Below are 15,607 nucleotides of genomic sequence, written 5' to 3' on the forward strand. Positions count from 1 at the left end.
ACAAGGTCTTGATCCTCTATCTAGACTGGCCCCTTTGCAAAGTTCAACCAAAAAAGTTGTCTTCTAGCTTCTCTAAAGATGCAAAAGCAATTATTTCTAAAGCAAAGTACTCACCCTCTCTTCCCACTTTTTGATGGTGGGCCACTTCTCCTTTCATTCCTAGGACCTGAGAAATTTCTTCCTGATTTGGGTGGACCATTGTTGCTGCGCCGATTCTGACGGTCCACTCCTGGTCTCTGACTGGAAAAACTTCTCTTGGCTATTTCCCTCTTTGGAGGTAAAACATTCTCTCCAGTCTTTACAGCTGCTTGTGCATTCAAATCAGCATTTTTTTTTTCATCTCTCTCACGCCTCTCATTGAAATCACTGCTTTCAGAAGCTGTTTCCCATTCTTCATTTGCCTGATCTGAGGAGTTCTGATTAGATAAATCTGGAGTCTTATTCCCAGAAATATCCCCAGTCGTATTAATTGGTTCTTGAACCACATTATTAACTGTGCCATTTGTGGGCACTGTTACTTCATTTGTTTTTGAGGCAGCCTCTCTCTCTCTTAGTCGTCTAAATCGGGGAGGCTTATCTTGCCTTGGTGGTCGGGTAGGGCGTTGCCTTCGGGGCCGCTCTCTAGCTGGGTCAAATTTTCGCTCAAATTTTGGAGGTCGTTTATCTGCCGGTACAGGAATAAACTGCTCGTGTCTTCTTGGCGGCTCTCCATCTTCTGGTTTAGGAGCTTCTGCCTGCCTTGGGTTCCACTGATTGTCCCGATAAGCAGGCCTTCGTAAGGTGGAAGGGCGTGATGGACGACCTCCAGGATCCCTTCCACCACGCCTGAATGTTCCTCCTCTGCCTCGCCTTGTAGGCTCTCCTTTAGGAAGGAAGCCTGGTTTAGATTTATCATCATCCCTCACATAAGGCTTTTCTAGCGGTCTATTATCTATTCGGACATGATTATCAGGCTTGAAAGAAGACTGGGGCTTTATAGGCTTTTTATTTTCAGACCGTTCCTCTCTTTTGGGAAGTTTACCTTTGCTTAGACTATCCTTGTCACTTGCACTTTCATGAATCTCACTGTCTGTGTCAGTTTCTGAACCACGCTGTCTTCTTCTTTTGGGAACAACCTCAAAATCAGAGCTCTCACTTCGTGTTTCACTTTCCTCTCGTTGCCTGAGAGGCCCTGAGGGCACATGCTCTGTTCTTGGCTTAGTGTCTCTATATTGGGGATAATCTCGAGTGTGTCCTCTACCACCCCGGCCACGTCCTCCATAAGAGCCCCTATAGCTTCGACCTCTGGAGTAATATTCTCCTCGGCCCCGACCTCTGTATCCTTGATCTGGAAACCAATCTCTATCTCGAGCTTCTTTCCAATAGGTCCTAGGAGGTAAAGTTGATTCTTTTTTAACTGCTGGTCTTGAATCTGGTCGAGGCCTCTCTATAACAAGGTCTTTGCTGATGACTTTCTCAGGTTGTTTCTCTTCTTTGACTACTGGTGCTGAGACTGTTTGTTGGTTTACAGTTTTAACTGCAGGCTCTACCTGAATGCTTTTCAGAGGTTCTAAGGGCTTCTCAGTATCCTGAGATGGCTTTTGGGCCAAAGTTGAATTTTCTATTGAAGGAACTTTCTCCAGTTCTGGTTGAGGTGGTGGTAGAACTGACTGTGGTTGACTCGGTGCTGGAGGTGGAGGGGGTGGAGGAAGAGAATCCTTCTTTTCCATCTTTTCGGGTTTCACAATTTTCTCACTAACTTTTTCTCCCTTTTCTCCTTCTTTCTCCTTCCTCTGCTCCCGTTCCTCTTTCATATCTCTAAGTATAGGTTTTTTAATAGGACCTGATCTTCTCACAGGCCTATCATTGCTTTCTTCCCTTCTATTGGAGCTTGGCCTTGGGCCCCAACGAGTTTCAGATTTCGATTTATACAGTTTTTCAGGTTTGGGTCCTTCAGAAGATCGTATGAAGCCATCCTTTTTCGTTTTTTCCTCTGACCTTTCTGTTGGTTCTTTTGAATCAATGTATCTGCTAGTTACTTTAGGAATGCTTGCTAACGGCTCATTTCTTTGCTCCTCAGACTTTTGAGTATGGTTAGATCCATGGGAAATGCTTCTTTTCCGGATAGGCTGGATTTCTCCAGCTGAAATCCGCTCTTCCTGAGGACTGGATACAGTCTTTTGATCAAGTATTTCAAAACAAGTAGACTGATTATTTGTTTCAGTATGATGAAGTCTACTGTCCTCCACAGATCTGCTAAGAAACTTTTGTACTTCCGTTTCACTTGATTCTCTGAGAAAATCTGCTTTTGGATGAACCTCTAATTGACTATTTTCTAAGGGATAAGTAGCAGTAATCTGTTCCTGATCCAATGGGGCTTCAGACCTAGGAGGAAGAGAATTCAAAGGTGTAAACAAAGCAAATCTTTCCTCTTTTGCACAGTATACAAAATACTATACTGTAATAGTATAGCAAAATAATCCCTCTAGTTTTAAAACATAAAACAATGAATTGAAAAGAGCATCTTTATCTTTTAAAAAAATTTAGAAAATGCTATGTGACTTTCTAACCCATCAAGACTAATAGTTTCCACCTAAAATGAAAGAATACACTAGAGTAAGTATATCTGTTCCAATTAATCTGAAATGATTATAAAACTTTATCACATGATTTGCCCCTTTAAAGAGGAGAAGTTCTAACCTTTTGGATATAAATTATTAGAGGCACCAACCATCTGCCACTTCAAAGTACCTTTGAAAATTAAGATTTCTCCTTATCTTGGTCTTTGATCTTTTCTCAAAGATACTGATTATTAAATGTCTATAATTTTCACTATGGAAGAATTACATCAACACTTTAGCCAGACTACATGATAAGCATGGTAGGCATGTTTAAATTTCTTCACATCTAATCTACAGTAAAAACTTGCCAAGTTTTAACACCTAACACTGAATTTCAGCATTTAATTCACTGCACAGAATTAGGTTATAAATGCCCTGATCAATACAGATATGCAGGAAAAATCAATTTTAATAATTTATTACCTTACATCCTCAGGTTCTTCTGCCGCCTTGGAAGTAGTTGCTTGCTGAGGCTCAGTATGAGGATAGGGATCTGACCCCCACATTATACGAGGCTCAGAGAGGGAAAGTGCATGGTCTCTCGCAGATCGAGCTATATGTTCAAATGACTCAGAACTGTTTGGTGATCCTTCCATCTGGTCTCTTCTCATTAATGGTTTAGGAGGAATCATTCCTATAACAAAAGTCAAGAAAAAGATGAAATGAGAATCATGGAAAATCAGAGAACCAAAATCAAGATAAACACAGAATCTAGATTATTAATTAGTTTGGAATTCTCTATACTTACACTAAAGAAATATTTTTTTTTCTGATCAAAACTGATTAATTCAACAAAACGAGTGACAATTAAATCAGGGCTAATTATGAATGAGATTTTTTTTGTTGCTGTTAAATAAATCTTATTTAAGAATGAAGGAAGCAAAATTAGCAAAATCACAAGAGTAGACTATTTTATTTTTAAACAAAATATGTGTATAAAGATCAAATACCGGGTATTTTGATTCCATGAATGTAGATAGAGAAATGAGAAATAAACCAACACTGATAAATTTTCATAGAAAATATTTCCTATAGCAAATCTATTAATCGAGTTCAATTAGTTGATGAATATTCTATAAATTATTCCACTTAAAATGAAGATTTGATTCTTGATCAGCTTTTTATCACCCTGTGCTGGTTTGAATGTATTATGTCCTCCAGAAAAAGCCATATTCTTTGATGCAATCTTGTGGGGCAGACATATTAGTGGGGATTAAGTTGGAATGTTTGGATTAGGTTATCTGCATGGAAATGTGCTCCACCCAACTGTAGGTGACAACTGATAAGATATTTCCATGGAGGTGTGGCCCCACCCATTCGGGGTTGGCCTTGATCAGTGGAGCCATATAAATGAGCTGACAAACAGAAGAAACTCACTGCAGCTGTGAGTGACATTTTGAAGAGGAGCTACAGCCAAGAGGGACACTTTGAAGAAAGCACAGGAGGTGCAGATGAGAGAGAGTTTGAAGATGGCCATTGAAAGCAGACTCTTGCTCCAGAGAAGCTGAGAGAGGACAAATATCCCAAGTGCAACTAAGAGTGACATTTTTGAGGAACTGCAGCCTAGAGAGGAACATCCTGGGAGAAAGCCATTTTGAAACCAGAACTTTAGAGCAGACGCTGGCCACGTGCCTTCCCAGCTAACAGAGGTTTTCTGGACACCACTGGCCATCCTCCAGTGAAGGTACTAGATTGCTGATGTGTTCTTGGACACTTTATGGCCTTAAGACTGTAACTGTGTAACCAAATAAACCCTCTTTTACAAAAGCCAATCCATTTCTGGTGTTTTGTATTAGGGCAGCATTAGCAAACTAGAAGACACCCAAAATTTCCTTGCGTATCATTTTGGTAACTCATTATCTGGATTTACTCTGATGGATTCCATAAAAAAACAGCAAGTTCATTTGTTTGTAGCTAACCTATGAAGAAATTCATATGGTAGGCTGGTAAATGATGGAGAAAAGTGAAAGCCTGAAATATATGATACATGGAGACAAAATTCAAACACTAGAGACTTAAAAAACAAAAACAATGTAGTCAATAATAGATATCGTTAAAAAGATACTGCATAATTTCAGTCTCAAAATCTTAAAGTAATATTTACAAAATAGAAAAGAACTAGTATTTTGGTCTTGCCATACAGTGGTACAAGTGTCTGGCATTTAACTGCCCTGTGCTGAAAGACATTTACCTAATTTTATAATTAAAAATCTAGAGGTCCTATTTAAGCTTTTACTGTATTACAACTCTCAAAGGAATTGAGACTAAAAATGGGGATTGGGGGGAGTGAGGGAGAGGCGGGATGAAAAACTTTCATCCCGCAAGACTACAAGTGAGCCACGAGACTGCCTGTTTCAATTTACCAGGATGAATGGGTGGAATATCCATTGTAGGTCTTCCTGACATCATTCGAGGATCCATATACGACTGCATCATGAGCCACCTTGGATCAAACCCCATTGAAGCCAAATGCTGAGGGTGGGGCTGCATAGGCTGGTAAAGAGGTCTGTGTGGTGGAGGTGGGACAGCACCACTGGATGGTTGTGAAGGAACAGTTTGTGGAAGTACACCTTGCTGCTGCTGCTGCTGCCACTGCTGCTGTTTCATCTGTTCCTGAAAAAGCAAGATTCCACATCTTGATGGTTTAGTTCCATATGATGAAGTAACACAATCAGTCATAGCAGAAAATAATAGGCTTTTTATGAATCCTTGAGGTAAAAGTAAGACTTTGAAAGGTGTCTTACTTGTCTAACAGTGAGAGGTAGTAAGACAAAAGAATAAAGGATAAGTTGCAACATTTTGCCCCACACTTGACTTAAGCAACAAACGATTCATTCATTTACTCATTGTACTGTACAATCCATGTACAAGTAAGATGGTGTCAATAAATGAGGCAGGAGAAAAATGAAATGACACAGAAGGTCAGGGTGAAACCCATACCCACAAAGTTTTACTAAAAAGAAAAAGAAATTCAGGGCAAAACTGGGTGCTTTGTGTCCTTTAGGTTTTATGTCAAATTAATCTCTCAGCCTACTTAACAATAAACATTTCTAGTCACACATACTTGAGAAAATACTTTTATCCTTACCTGCTGCCGCTGAAATCGGGGTGGTAAAGACTTCTGAAACTGTTTGAAATAGCCAGATAACACAGCAGGCCGTGGTTGAGATCCTGATTCTGGTTCTGTTTCAGGAGACACTTGTGTTGACTCTTTTTCACTGCGATTATTATCTTGTCTAGTGAAAACAGGCTCCTCCTCTGCTCAAAGGAAAGGTAAAAGACAACTGCTTTCAACTATTACATTCATCAAATATATGATTTTGTATTGGAATTACTAGATTGACGTAATATATAAGTTAACGAGGAAAAAGGCATCTCCAACACGGTTTTGTATTTTAATATTGGTAGCCATCAATGAGCTAACATCAGATTACCAAAACCTTAGATTTTTCTCAAAGCTGTATTCTTAAGATAAAGACCATGTCCAAACAGCTTACCATAAAAAAGAAAATTTGCATTTGATTTTTTGTGTGTGATAATAAAACACTTCAAACTCTACCATTTCCATTTATTTCAATAAATAGCAATGCAGCTGCCAATATTTACTCATGGTTCACTAGGACTTATGTAAAAACACAAATTATACCTATCTATACTTGAAATAGTTGAAAAATTTTGTTCTTATCAAGTGACATTTATAAAGAAAAGTAACAATAGTGAGTTAAACGGAGTGAGGTAAACAAAGTGACCAACTATTTTCAAATATATTAATCATTATTCTATATAAAAGGTGTCAAGTATGCTATATCAAAAAGAGAACGTACACATTATAAAAAGAAAAAGGAAAAAAAAAAACCTCATTCCAAGGAATATTAAAACCATATTTGTTTTAGAGTAAGTCATCTGTCACAATTACAAAGCAGAACTTACAAATTCTTTTCTCAGGAGACTAGGGATGAATTTTTAAAGGAAGTTTATTTGCAGATATAAATTGATGTCAAGAATTACCTTTTTCTTGCTTGCATTGTATGCAATATTAACAATGTTGTAAAAGGGAAAATAAAATATTGGAGGGGTAAAAAAGAGAGAGCCAAGAAGGCATAATGTTTAAAAATCAAATGGGTATATCTCGCTGAAAAATTAGGCCTAAGTTAAACTGCCATGGAAGAACATATAAAATGTGGATGAAAACAAAAACAACCACTACATAAGGATTACTAAAAAACAAACAATCAAAACCAAAAAAACCCAAACACAAACATACTTAATTTGCGTATATGTGGTCACTAACGAGTTAAACTAACTTATACAGGGTCAACACATCTATTCAGTGGCAGAACTAAGGCTAAAATACAAATTTCCTTCCTTCTAATCAATCCACAGTTCTTTCTTATTGTGGGTTAGTAAACCAGATTACTTGAGGTTGATTCTTTCAGCATTCATTTTTGAATGAAATATTTCCATTTCTGTTGTGAGCAATTTTACTTTCACTGGTGTTACAAGCAATCTTTTTAAGTACTTATGACATGTAATAAAAGCCTGATATTAGTATCAAAGTACCTCTAGATGGATTTATACGAAGAAAATTTATTAAAGTTGATAATCTTAAGTAAACAAATGATCCAGTGGGCCTTATCTAAAAAAGAAGTCTAGGGAAAAAACACTCTTGCTTTTATAGTTAATACTAAGAGTCAAGTCTGAAGGTATAAAAAACTTATATCAAATTCTTAAATAGCTTATAACCTAATTTTAAGCAGCAGGGCCTTGGAGAAAAACATAAAGGGATTTAGTGTTAGAAAAGCTGCACTATTTTTATATCAGAAAATATCCTGAAATAAAATGGTATTTCTATTTTAAGCCATTATTAATTCAAGCTAGTCATTAAGACTGTATTTTACTACAAGATAATGGCCAAGTTTTATACTACATTTTAATTCCATTAAAGTCTATATGAGCCAACTTGGGGAAGAAGACACAAAAAAATGACTACATCTAAAAAGACAAAAATGTATAAGTACATGGAAATTATAAACTGATAAACACAAAACAGTGGAAAAGAGTATTTTAAATGGTAAAAAAACATATCCGATAATACAAACTGGGAGGTCATTTAACTCTGACAATCCAGCATTCCCTTTAAGTCCTCTTTCAGTTAATTTTTATAGGTAGTAATGCATGTGAACATGAGATTTTGTTTACAGGTCTTAGAATCAGGAAAAAAGTAGGGGAAGAATCACCACATGCGACTACGAAGCCAATACAGTTTTGCAGACAAAACAGAATTAAAGCTTATCTAGTAATTTTGAGAATCATTTCAGGAATGTTTATTCATTTATTTTTCCACTGAGAAATAACCCCACTATCATCTTTCCCAAAACCAAATGATCTGTTTCTTTGGACACCTTTTTTCTTTAATATAAAATAGGGAAAACATGGCTCAAGCCCATATTTTGTACTACAAATGTTATCTTAAAACAATCATGCTTATTTAGATTATATATATTAAAAACACACATGCACACTAACACCCACACAATAAGTAACATAAAACCTTTGGTGAAGCTTATATAAGAACAAATAGCCTACCATACCTTTATTAGAATTGTTTTCACTTTCTTGTTTTTCTACCATAGGCTCTGAAATAGGTTCTTTGGGCTCATTTTCCTCCACTTTCTCCCTTTCCTGCTCTAGCTCACTTTCCTTCTGTTCTCTTGTCTTTTGTAGTTCTTCTTCCTTTTCCTGCTGCTGTTCTAGTTCTTTCTCTTTTTCTTGCTTTCTTTCCTTCTCCATTAGTCTCTGTTTTTCCTGCTCCCTCTCCAGCTCTTTCTCCTTTTCCTGTTGTCTTTCTTTCTCTTTCTCCCTTTCCTTTTCTCTCTCCCGTTCTTGCTCTTTCTCAAGTTCTTTCTCACGTTCTCGCTCTTTTTCACGTTCCCTTTCTCTAATTTCCTCTGGAGATGGCTGTTTTTCCACAATGCCAAACTTCTCATCCAATCGTTTCAGTTTCTCTGCACATGCTGCCTTTCTTTGTTCTTCCATTCTTCGTTCTTCTTCTTCACGTCGTTTACGAGCACGTTCCACTGCTGCAGAAACTTCTGATTGTTGTCTTCGTCTTTGCTTCCAGATTTCATCTTCATCAGGTACTTGCTGCTTGGAGGGGAAAGGGCCTGGTCTTCCAGATACTGCCTGTCGTTCTGGAGGTGGATGCTGAAACATTAAGATAAAACACTGAGATATGTATGACAACTCTATTTCTGACCAATACTGGAGCTCACAGGCACAGATAGGGAGAAAAAGCACCCCCAAAAATGTTAGAAACTCTCCTGATATAATATATGCATTTAAAATGAAAACAAATAACATGGGGGAAAAATATATCTAGATAATTTCCCAAACTAAGACCAGAATAAATTAATCCCAATCACCCAGTATTTACTGAGCATGTACCTACATACTGTGCAAGAAATTACTGCTCACTCAGCATTTGTTGAATAAAATCAAAAGCATGACATAAATCTCAAAGGCTAAATTTAGAGACCTGAATATAATTTTTTTAAAAAATTTAGAGTGCAAGTGTTTCAGCAGCAGTTGCCAGAGATGGAATATCTAAAACAGGGAGAAAAAGCCATAAAGATCCAAAACAGCAGCACCTGAGCCATGAGACGACTGAGGTGCAGCTACATGGAAAAAAACAGAGGGCCAAAGAAGCAAAAAGAAGGAGACCATGTTGCTGATGACACCCACAAAGAAATTCCTAGAAATCAGCTGAGGGAGGCGGGAGCAGCTCTGTCTTTCAATCCAGAAAAGTATGTCCAAAATCCATAGTGGGGAATGGAGGGGTCACCTAGGAGGCTAAATTTCAACAATTTAACTTTCAAATTACCATGATATAAACAATTACTACAAAGCCTAAAATCACTGCCAGCAACTATGAAAAAAACAAGCAAAATGAAAAGAGCACATGAAGGGTTGAAATATAAGGGCACTAAATTTTAAGAAGACAACATACTGGTTTCAAAAGCTATTAGGTTGAAGAAAAGCCACACAACCTTGTCAGAACCTTACAAAAGCCACACAACCTTGTCAGAACCTTACAAAAGAGAAAATAATGGTATGATGAAAACACCAGACTGAATATAAAAGAACATGAATCCAGTCAGTGCTATCTTGGGCAAACCACATAATCACTCTGGTACTCAGTTCTTTCACCTATAGCTCAGACAAGGTGCAAAAATAAGACAATTATATAAAATAACTAAATAGTCACAGTAAATTCCCAGAATGGACATTTAAAAAATTCATTAAAGTGTTTTTTAATATAAAATATAATGCACACATTTTAAGTGTAAAGTTCAAAGAGTATGGACAAATGATACACCTGTGTTTGTTCCCACCCCTTGCTCCAAGCAACCACTGATCTGCTTCCACCACTACAGACAGTTTTGCTTTTACTATAATTTCATTTAAATGGACATATATAGTTCTATTCTATGCCCTGCTTCTTCTGCTCAGTGTAATGGTTTTGAGGTTATTGTGTATATCAGAAGTTTGCTCCATTTATGAATGGATAGTATTCTATTATATGAATGTCCATTCCCTAACAATAGGCATGTAGAATGCTTCAAGTTTTTTAGTTATTGTGAATAAAACTGCTATGACCATTCATGTAAATGCACATTTTAATTTCTTTTGGATAAAGACCCAAGAGTGGAAGTGCCAAGTCATATGGTAAGTGTATGTTTCATTTAATAAGAAATTGCCAAACTGTTTTCCAAAGATTAATAAGGTTTTACAATCTAATCCACAATGTATTGAAGATTCTAGCTGCTCCACATCACCTTCAACACTTGGTATTTTCAATCTTAAATTTTGGATGCATAGCAAAATCTTACTGTTCATTTACATTTCTCTGGTGACTAAAAATACTGAACATCTTTTCATGTACTTATTGGCCGTTTGTGTATTTTCTTTTGTGAACTGAATATTCAAATCATTGGGCTGCTCATCACCTTATTATTGAGGTGTAAGGTTTTTTTTTTCTTTATATATATTCCAGATACAAGTTCTTTGTAACATACATGTAAAATGAATATTTTTCTCCTGTGGCATATCTTTTCATTTTCTCAAAGATATTTTTCAGAGTCCAATCATTTATTTGCTTTTACAATTTGTGCTTTTTATAGCCTATCCAATAAATATTTGTCTAACCCAAAGTTGTAAAGATTTCTGCCTATGTTTTCTTCTAGATGTTTTAGTTTTAACTTTTATATTTAGAGTTATGACAATTTTGAATTAATTTTTGTGTGAGGTTAAGGTCCATTTTTGTCTCTATGAATATCCACTTATTTCAGCACCATTTGTTGGAAAAATTAACCTTGCCCCTTATCAAATTTTTTTTTATGATACTTTTTATTTTATTTTGAAATAAATTCAAAGTTATAGGAACAGTTGCAAAAACAATACTAACCCCATACAAAGAATTCCATCATACCCTGACCCCCCTCCCCTGATAGCTCAATCCACCAACCTTAACATGCTGTCACATCGCTATTTCTTTCCCTCCCTCCCTCCCTCCCTATCATCCATCATCTATTGCTCTGTCTTCTGAACATATGAGAGTTAGCTGCACACATCCTTGAACATACACTATAATTCACGTATACACTTCCCATGAACAAGAACATTCTTTTATGCAATCCCATTAAGCACAGCTAAGAAGTACAACAGGTTCAACAATGATACAAAGCTTACATTCTATATTTCCTTTACCTTATGTCTCAACTGTGTCCCTTTGAGCCATCTGTCCTCTATCCTCTAATTCCATCCAAGTTCATCCTTGGCATTCAATCATCTATTTAGACTTTTTTTTTTTTTTTTTAGTTGTGGGAACATATATACAGCCTAAATCTTCCCATTTCCACCCCCTCCCTAGCCTTCCGTTAGTGGGATTAATCACCTTTAGAATGCTGTAATGCTCTTTCCCACCATCCATTACTAGAAATTTCCCTTCACCTCAAACAGCAACTCCACCCTCATTTCTTAACTCCCCATTGCACCTTCCCCCATTTCTCTTAACCCAAACTCTACAATTCATCTCTATGGTTACATTCTCTGATAGTTTCTTTGTGTTTGCTGTGGGGGTTAAAATTAACCTCTTAAATCCATAACAATCTTGTTTTTCTTTGATACCACCTCCACTTCAATAGGACACAAAAACTATGTTCCTATACTCCTCCATTCCCCTACCTTTATATAGTTGTCTAAAATGACATATTTTACATTGAGTTCAAAACCACTGATTTGCCATTAGGGTTTGTGTAATTTATATCATGTAGGAAATAAATAGTGGAATTACAATTCAAAAATTATTGACTTTGTATTCCATTGTGGTTGGGGAATGTGCCTTGAGTACATTCATTTTTTTTTTTTTTTTTAATTTCTTGAGGCTTGTTTTATGTCCCAGCTTATGGTCCCTTCTGGAGCAAGATCCGTGATCACTAGAGAAAAATGAGTGTCCTGGTGCTTTGGGATGTAAGGTACTATATATTTCTGTTAAAATTCTCTATATCTCTTTCTTCTTTCTGTTGTTTCTCTGTTGGTAGGGTTCCCTTTAGAATCTGAAGTAGGGCAGCTCTTCTATTGGCAAAGTCTCTCAGGATTTGTTTGCCTGTGAAAAATTAAAGCTCTCCCTCGAATTTGAAGGAGAGTTTTGCTGGATAAAGTATTCTTGGTTGGAAATTTTTCTCTCTCAGTATTTTAAATATGTCATGCCACTGCCTTCTCGCCTCCATGGTGGCCACTGAGTAGTCACAACTTAATCTTATGTTGTTTCCTTTGTATGTGGTGAATTGCTTTTCTCTTGCTGCTTTCAGAACTTGCTCCTTCTCTTCAGTATTTGACAGTCTGATCAGAATATGTCTTGGAGTGGGTTTATTTGGATTTATTCTATCTGGAGTTCGCTGGGCATTTATGCTTTGTGTATTTATATTGTGGAGAAGGTTGGGGAAGTTTTCCCCAACAATTTCTTTGAATACTCTTTCTAGACCTTTACCCTTCTCTTCCCCTTCTGGGACACCAATGAGTCTTAAGTTTGGACATTTTATTTTATCTATCATTTCCCTGAGATCCATTTCGATTTTTTAAATTTTTTTTCTCCATTCTTTCTTTCTTTCTTTCATTTTCTGTTCTGTGGACTTCTAGGACACTGAGATGTTGTTCAGCTTCCTCTAGTCTTGTATTGTGAATATCCAGAGTCTTTTTAATTTGGCCAACAGTTTCTTTTATTTCCATAAGATCTTCTATTTTTTTATTTAGCCTTGCAATGTTTTCTTTATGCTCCTCTAGGGTCTTCTTTATGTAGCTTATATCCTGGGCCATGGTCTTCTTGATGCCTTTTAAATCCTTTGCCATGCTTTCGTTCCTCGATTGTATTTCTTTGATTAGTTCTGCGAGGAACTTCGTTTCTTCTGATAACTTGATTTGTGTGTTTGGAGTTGGATTCTCCATATTGTCTAGTTTTATCATATGCATTGAGATTTTCTGTTGTTTTCGGCCTCTTGGCATTTGCTGTGCTCGACAGGGTTCTTTTAATTTGTTAAAAAAAAAAAAAAACAAACAAAAAAACTAATTTTTCAGAAACACTGTTTGGTGACATACACTTTCTCTAACTAACCAGCAGATGGCGACTGTGAGTCACCTATACCTCTCAAGTCAGTTCTCCACCTTGTCCCCGTGTTATATGGGGAAACGATTCTTCTGAGGTCCAGCTGGAGAACCCAGCCTGGGTGTGTTGCTAGAGCCATCCGCCCTGAATGCAGAGCACTTGCACGGGTGGTCAGGGAGAAAGGACAGCCTCAATATTCAAATCCCCCTGGTTCCCGGAGATTCAAGGCTGCTGCAAGAGTCCAAGCCTTCATTTCATTTCAGCCCTAGCCCCTCTCTCTCGATGTCCCACAAACCACCGGACTTGGCGTACTGTCTCTGGGATCTCCGAGCAGGTCCCCTGGCCCAGCCGTGATCCTCCAGGACCTCTGCTGAGGTAATACTGTGCTACGTCACCAGCGCACGCTGTCCCTCAAGGGAAGCCCTGGGCTACCGGGCCAAGCCAGCTCGCTTTCAGCCTTATGCAAAAATGGCCGAGCGGGGCGTCTCCACACCCTCCTCCTTGCACAGTTCCTCCTTCCCAGCTCCGGGACAACTGGCAGGGCTCTGGGCCGTGGGCATGGCCCCAGGCAGGAGTTTATCCAGCCCTCCCGGGAGCGAGCTGCTAGCCGCGGGGATTCTTTCGGCTTCTGGCTCTCCACTCCGTTCCCCCGGCCCCAGGGATATCTGCAGCGGGCTATCTTCCAGGCCAGACACCGAGAGGCCGGCCCAGCCCCCTCTTGCTGTGTTTTACTGTGTGTTTCCCACGATCGCACCTGCAGCCGCTCCTGGGATCTCCCCCACCTTTTTTTTTTAATTAAAAGAGCCTGTTGGTCTCCAGATGCCAAACCCTGGCTTCCCCGGATCGCCGCGCGGCTGCAGGACTTCCAGCCAGCTTACTCACTTGTTTCAGAATGCAGACTCTCAGTTTCACCAAGTATACAGCCCCTGGGAACTAGCAGATCTCATCCAGCTGGCACAACAGTGTAACCGGTATTCTGGGTCACTCTCTGGTCCTTATCTAGTGTTCTCCACGGAGGTGTTCCTTAGCCCTGTCTCACCTAGCCGCTATCTTGGTTTCTCCTCCTCCCCATATCAAATTAATTTGGTACCTGTACTGAAAATCAACTGACCATACATGTGTGGATACTATTTCTGTTCCTCATTTCCCCATTCTGTTCCACTGCCCTCTGTTATCCTTAGGCCACTACCACACTGTCTTAATTACTGTCATTTTAGAGTAAGTCTTCAAATGAGGCAGTATAAATCCCCCTCCAATTTGTTTTGTTTTCCAAAATTGTTTCAGCTATTCTAGATCTTTTTTATTTCCAAATAAATTTCCAGTATCAACCTGTCAACCTCTACCTTTAAAAAAAAAGCCTGCTGGACTTTTAATGGGGACTATATTAAATATATAGCACAATTTCAGGAAAACTGCCATTTAATAATATCGAATCTTTCAATTCATAAATATGATATGTCTCTTTATTTGGTCTTCCCTAACCACTCTCATCTATGTTTCACAGTTTTCTTGAAGAACTGTGTTCTTGTCATATTCAGTTAAATTTATCCCCAATGGTGCTCCAGTGTGGGTCCCTGTACCCTGGTTCTGGAGGGAGCACCCTTGTGCATGCACTGGCAGCATGTATGTCTGGCCCAATCTTTCCTGTGGCAGCCTGAGGTACTGAACCAGAATACTCATCAGACACTTGCAGCTCCAGAAGTTGCCATGCATGTAGAAAACAGCTTACAGCGGTCTCTTAATGAACACTGCAGGAAAGCAGTCAAATTGTGGTTACCTGGGGCAAGGGATTGCTGGCTACAGAATATACAATGTAGTGCCTGGGACTGTAAGGACGCCGTTTCCTAAGAAAGAAGGGATAGTCATATCCATGTACACAGGGGAATTCCTAGGGCCATACATGCATGCCCAAGTCAAGACGCATGAGCAGAAAGGATCAGGGAAAGCCTGTATGCTTTGGCCTCAAACTGTTCTCCAAATTCGCAGTATGGATAAGCCCCAAAGGAAAACACTCTCTTGGATCAACCTACAAAGACTGGGAAAGGTGTTTCCTTCTTTTCCTTCCTTTCCTTAGGGGGTGGGATTAGTCTTGGCATTCAAGTAAAGCTCTGTCGTAACACCAGCTGGATACAATCTGAGGAACAGACACTGTAGAGTCTAAATTGCAGTGATAACGCACTAAAAACAAGTCCAGGTATCAAAAAAAAAGATCAAAGAACACACACAGAAACAGGAAGCGATGGCCCAGGCAAAGGAGAAGGTTAAAGCACTAAAAACCATCAATGAGAAGAATGATGAGACATACCAGACAAGGACTTCTCAGAAAAAGACTTAAAAAAATGTTAGG

The 15,607-nt window shown here is 38.4% G+C and overlaps 1 protein-coding gene across 10 annotated transcripts in view; it reads right to left on the reverse strand.

Annotated features, from left to right (window-relative positions):
* Window positions 1–15,607, reverse strand: part of PRRC2C (proline rich coiled-coil 2C) — a 106,246-nt gene that overhangs the window by 39,445 nt on the left and 51,194 nt on the right. For all 10 annotated transcript variants that reach the window (XM_037825351.1, XM_037825354.1, XM_037825352.1 and 7 more), the window contains exons 12-16: window positions 8,192–8,804; window positions 5,689–5,858; window positions 4,964–5,213; window positions 3,024–3,234; window positions 115–2,364 (exon numbers count right to left, since the gene is read on the reverse strand). In XM_037825351.1, coding sequence (XP_037681279.1) covers window positions 115–2,364; window positions 3,024–3,234; window positions 4,964–5,213; window positions 5,689–5,858; window positions 8,192–8,804 — 3,494 coding nt within the window. The remainder of the gene's footprint in view (window positions 1–114; window positions 2,365–3,023; window positions 3,235–4,963; window positions 5,214–5,688; window positions 5,859–8,191; window positions 8,805–15,607) is intronic.

Source organism: Choloepus didactylus, chromosome 2 (assembly GCF_015220235.1).
Source record: "Choloepus didactylus isolate mChoDid1 chromosome 2, mChoDid1.pri, whole genome shotgun sequence".
Lineage (NCBI taxonomy): Eukaryota > Metazoa > Chordata > Mammalia > Pilosa > Megalonychidae > Choloepus > Choloepus didactylus.